The sequence below is a fragment of the Macrobrachium nipponense genome, chromosome 20, assembly GCF_015104395.2.
Source record: "Macrobrachium nipponense isolate FS-2020 chromosome 20, ASM1510439v2, whole genome shotgun sequence".
NCBI classification, from domain to species: Eukaryota; Metazoa; Arthropoda; class Malacostraca; order Decapoda; family Palaemonidae; genus Macrobrachium; species Macrobrachium nipponense.
Genome location: NC_061089.1, coordinates 13861326 through 13867325, shown reverse-complemented (window position 1 = coordinate 13867325; position 6000 = coordinate 13861326). Strand labels below are relative to the sequence as shown.

At 40.4% G+C, this 6000-nt stretch overlaps 1 protein-coding gene across 1 annotated transcript in view; it reads left to right on the top strand.

Moving 5' to 3' along the window:
- The window catches only part of LOC135221945 (short coiled-coil protein homolog), a gene marked incomplete in the record, with an annotated part of 48420 nt that overhangs the window by 20587 nt on the left and 21833 nt on the right, over nt 1–6000 (top strand). Inside the window, 2 exon segments of the mRNA XM_064259986.1 lie at nt 123–242; nt 1132–1218. Of these exon segments, the coding sequence (XP_064116056.1) occupies nt 123–242; nt 1132–1218 (207 nt within the window).

Here is a 6000-nt window from a genome sequence, read left to right as displayed (position 1 = left end):
TATTCTGTCTAAGGGTTTGTTCTATATGATTATTGCTCATTAATACTTTAGTTTGTTACAGTACTAGTTTGCAAGCGCTTGTTAAATGTGGATACTAATACATCTTTCCTCCATCCTTTTAGTGATTCTGGATGATGAACGAACTGGAGCATCAGAAATTTCAGATTTTGGTGCAGGACAAAGTTTAGAATCCATTCCTTCTGCCTACACTAATGGGTCTAACAGTCCTCTTCACAGCACTGGTAATATTAAATTTGTAGTAGTTACACAGTATAACTTAGTATGCTTCTCAAATGAATTACAACCCTTCTCATGGGTACTTGAATGCTTGGTTAGTGTGGATGTAGTTACTAAAATAGTTTAGTTTCCTGATTTATGAATTTGCTTATGTGCCAGTGTACCAGGGGTAATTTTAAAGACTTTATGACTTAGCTTTGTCAGTATAGAAGGAATTAGTCTGTGGCTTGTTTATTCATAGTTTTGGCTTTTGTTTTATTTTGTAGTTTGATTGAAGGTACAGTCTTGAAATTTCTAAGATCAGATTTGTTGTTTAAGTTTACTTCGATTCAGATGTGTAGTGTTTACTCTCATTATTATTATTACTTTATTTTTCCCCCTATCATAGTCATCCTATTCGACTGGGTGGTTTTATAGTTTGGAGTTCTGGGTTGCATCCAGCCTCCTTAGGAGTCCATCACTTTTCTTATTATTATAATATATCATAATATGAAATGATAGAAAATTCTTTAGAAACAAGGACTTGCAAGTGATGAGTATCCTTGCTTTGTGGTCCTTCATATGAAGTAGACCAGAGAGACAATACCTTAAACCTGAAAGTGAGGTTCCACACACAAATTATTGAAAACTGTTTTGAGATTATCCAAGTTTGTCTGTAGGGCTGTTTGATTTGTGGGAACCTAATCCAAGGTTTTTTGTGTGTATTTCATAAAAGATAAAATGTAAATACTGTACAGTGTATTATCATGAATGAAACATGGCCTTATGATCAAGAAATTTCATAAGTAGAGAAGAAACTAGCTAGTGGGGAATGGAAGGGGGTTGTTTGCTTCTTTTAGCATTAGTTTAAAATGGATACAGTAAGTAATAAGATCTACTGAACTATTCATTCAGGTTTGGAACCAGACATGTCACCAGACGAACAGGAAGAGAAAGCTCGTCTTATCTCACAGGTTCTTGAACTACAGAATACTCTTGATGGTAAGCGCATGTGTTTGTTATTAAAATTAAGATTTTCCTGCTTATTATAATTTTGTAGTGCTAATAAGATATTTATTAAATCATCATTTCTATAACCTTGAAGTTAGTTTTGACAGTAATTTTGCCCTGTTCATTATCTTGTCTTGATATTTTGATGTCAGTAACCTTTGTTATTAACTGAGACTTATTTCTACTGTAATGAACTACTCTTGTAGTTATTATATAATAAAGTAGAGTAGATACAGTAAGCAGAAAGAATTTCAGAAAAACATTTTTTGGGGTTAGATTTTCCTCTTTGCTTTTATATTTTCTTTGACCATGTAGGCTTATTAATCAATCTCTTTAAAATACAGGCATCAAAATTTGTGCATCTTCCCGCAGAGTAGTATGTATCTTTATTTTCATATTGAGCTTTAGGAGGGCTAGAATTCAGAGTTGCTTGGCTGTAGGTGGAAACCTAGATCCTACTATAACTTAACAGATACCCTTACTGACACCGGCTGGCAAGGAAGTTGGTATTAATGAACTGCAATTTAAGAGCTGATTTTGTTAGTAAAAAAAAAAAAGTGTATAGCATGCTGTACTTGGCCGTAGATGGTATTATACGGCACTAATGAAGAGCAATTGTGCTGAGCCCACATTTTCATTATGTTATTACCATTCTCATTGAAAACTCTTCTTCAGTATAATTATTTTTTTGGTGGCCTTAACATTCATTGAATAAAAGACCTAGGCCTGTTGTGTTTACTGTAAGACCTACACTACAATGTATATTGGTATCTTCAGGTGATGGATTTGCTGCATTATTGTCTTCTGAAACATGTCATTTGTGTATTCTTAATAATGCTTGTTTTCATAGCTGAACTGCCAGTGATATGGGCAGCGGTTGTCATTAAAAATTGGTGAGGCAAAACGGTAAATATATTAAGGATGGATTTATGTTAAGTTAAAAAGTTCTTTATTTTGTCCAGAAAATCATATTCAACAGATGAATTTTTTGTTCCATGAAAATTATAAAGTCCCTGCTCATATAAGGGAAATGAAAATATTGCTAAAGCAGCCAAAGTTGCTCCTACTGTGGCCAGGTCAAATATTCTATTTGTTTACACAATTGTCTAACTCAGCTTTGAAGACCGACATCACACACTGGCAACATTGTTAATCATTGAGATTACTCAGTGTTTTCATACAATCAACTTACCTGTCAGATATATACATATTACCTGTCAGATATATACATAGCTAAGACTCCGTCGTCCCCGAAAGAAATTCAAATTTCGCGGCACACGCTGCAGGTAGGTCAGGTGATCTACCGTCCTGCCCTGGGTGGCAGGATTAGGAACCATTCCCGTTTTCTATTCATATTTTCTCTGTCACTTGGAATGTAAACAACGTTTGCAGTTCCTCCTGACTTGATTTTTGGATTTCATCGCCACCGATCTTCTGGGCTATCTTTTGCAGGGAAGTACTGGATCTTTGGTTCGGCATACGCATATTAATTTGTTTTAATAACTTTGGCTTCGAAAATTTCGAAGAATTGTTTATGTGTAACTACCGAACTTTTCGGTAGACACTCACATAGTTTGCAAGAAGGGAAATTTTAATATTTATTCATAATAAAGTGTAGTAAATGTTAGAATTGATTGAGCTAACTTCCTTCTTGAGGAAGTCAGGAATAGAATTAGTTACGCTTCCTTTAGAAGTTTTTATAGCTCTCGTACTAACAAGCAGTTAGAGCATTAACAATACTAGTAGTGTTGTATCCTCATCTCCTTCTTACTTCACAGAATCTTCAAATTCATATTGCAATTTTAAGACAAAGGAATGTAGCTCAAAATATGAGCTATTGAAAGGTATGAAGTGATTTTAGTGTTCCCAGTGCAGTGGAGGGTGCGTTCTGATCGGCTCTGTTTCGCTCTCAGGCCTAGACCTCTTCCAAGCTCACATACCCAGAGGAGAAGGAAAGTCGAAAGCCTTACGGAGGTTATGGAGAATCCCCTCCGATCAGGCGTCCCCTCGGCAGGATCTGTAGAACATCCCAGACTGCCAAGTTTGCCATTGGAAAGGCGTCCTAAAATAGTAGAGGGTGCGTCCGATCGGCTCTGTCTCGCTCTCAGGCCTAGACCTCTTCCAAGCTCACAAGCCCAGAGGAGAAGGAAAGTCGAAAGCCTTACGGAGGTTATGGAGAATCCCCACCGATCGGGCGTTCCCTCGGCAGGATCTGTAGAACGTCCCAGACTGCCAGGGATAGCCATTGGAAAGGCATCCTTAAAAAAGTGCGTCTGTTCTTCCGTTTCTTCATCTTACATCCGAAAAGACGAAGAATGTACATATTTGGAGTTCGGACGATCTGGCGCGTTCCCTGAAAACTAAGAGAACACTGAGCGAGAGGCTGAGAGCCAGCCAGCAAGCTAGCGCGAGCCACGTTCCAACAGCCAGCAGCGAGCCGCGTTCCAACAGACTAGCGCGAGGTGCGTTCCAACAGACTAGCGCGAGCCTCGTTCATACAGTTAAACGCGAGCCGCGTTCCAGCAACTGAGTGCGAGCCGCGTTCCAGAACATTTTTCTTAGCGCAAGGCTCCTTCAAAGACAAAACAGACGGCTAGACTTAGGAGCCTTATAGTAGACAGAAGGATGCTTCCATTGAACGTTTACTGGCAAGAGGCTCGTAAAAGAAGACTAGAGGCGCTCGGAACTATCAGGGCGCACGGGACCTTCCACGCAAGTGGAACGTTCCAGGAGCGAGTCTCCTTTCTAGCGTGCGGAACATTCCAGGCGCGCGGAACTATCCAGACGCCAGGCACTAGGCGCAAGGATCCAGGCGCCAGGCGCCAGAATATTCCAAAATCTGCATTTGAGAGAGAGGTCAGTCGCGAGGCTCCTTTTTGAGTACGCTTAAAGGGATTGTTAAGACAACACCTACTTAGCTTCTAGATTTATCGAAGTCTTGTTTCGCTTAAATATGCTTTAATAAGAACTTCCTGAAGTTCGATAATAATTTTATAAGATTCCTTTATTAAATGGAGTAGCTGGCAACTCTGGAAGAGTAAGGCCAGACGGCTAACGGAGACTACTTTCGCTGAGAGCCTGAGACCAACGCAGTACCATGTAGGTGTCAGTCATGAGCGGTCGGGTTCATCTCTCTCTCCTGCGGGATGGAATAACTATCCGTATCTCTCCCCTACAATCGCGGTCTTAGCCTCGGATTGAGAGGATAGTTAAGCTAACATAAATAAAATATTGTATGCCTTTTGCTAAGAAGCTTTCAGTAAGAGAGATAATACAACCTTTCAATGCTGTTTACCGTAGGTAACATTATTAAAGGATTCTATCGCAGCAGAACATTATATTATATAATGCTCTCAGGCTTACGAAAGCATGGCTTATTAGAGTACGTACCTGCTCAGAAGAAGATGGATGAGTCGGATGGGAAACATTCTCTTTGTGGCAGAACTTGTTTCCCTGAATGGATTATACTACGTATATAAAGTTTTTTCCTACTAAGAACGGAATTAACATGTGAAAGGATGTCGGGTACCATAAAGGCACAGGTGTTCTGGCACATAACCTAAAAAGAATTAGAAGGAAACGCCAACCTGGCGCAATGCGCCAGAAGCGCCAGCCTGGCGCAAGTTGCGCCAGCCTGGCACAAAGCGCTAGAAGCGCCAACTTGCGCCAGCCTGGCGCAAAGCGCCAGAAGCGCCAACCTGGCGCAATGCGCCTGCGCCAGAAGCGCCAACCTGGCGCAATGCGCCTGCGCCAGAAGCGCCAGCCTGGCGCAGTGAGCCAAGAGCACCATCCAAGATTTTCTCGTTTTAGCGAGTTATTAACCTAAGAGTCCAGTAGCCTCTCGGACACCAGGCTCGGTAACGGCAAGATTCGTTCCTGATTTCGTTACCCATTTAATCACTTAGGCCAATTCCACGACTCTCTCATATCGCAAAGAGCATCGAGAATCTCTCTTTTCGCGTTAACAAAGAGAACCTTCTCGATCGACGATAATAACTGTTAACATGTCTAACATTTATTGGAAAGAGTTGTGAGAACCTGCGGAAAGTCTTCTTCATAGATCTCTTAGCAAGGTAGAAGACGAACAGGCTTCCTATAGACTGCTTCCTTTTCCTCAAACCAAGAGAGGTAGCAATATACGCCATCTTTATTTTTTTTTTAGAAAGGGGGAATAAACTTTAGTCTTTTTTCCCCTAAATATAAATTCTTTGCAGAATTTAAGATAAAGGGCGTCAAAGAAAGAGAGGATAATACTTTATGCCTCATTTTGGCCTTAGAGAGGTTGGATTCACAGAGGTCACGTTCTTCTCACAACATGTTTTGGAAGTTTTTTCCAAGAGAGTCTGGATATTCTATCAGCATCTATTATAAATGGACCTTAACAACCTCTCCACTCTGAGTCTGTCTGCGTGCAGACTGACCAGAAGTGGACATGAATGAGAGGATTTTTTAAGGTAAATGACAATAGTCATGGCCAAAACATAGAATTGCTGCAGATCGTGCTAGAGGGAATGAGGAAGCTGTCCTCTTCCGATACCTCTGTGAACCACATAGCGGTTTTTTCTTCCCTTTCAAAGGAAAGAATCACCTTTGTATATGTCTGCTATCAAAGAATGCAGTAAAAGGCTATACTCTGTCTCTACCAAGGGAATTGGAGATTAGCAGAGGATTAAGATCTTCGGGATCTGGATATGATACCTCAATATGACAAGAGTAGGATATCATGTACTTCTAATGGGATCTTTTTTGTGGCCACAGATTCCATGTTCCGAC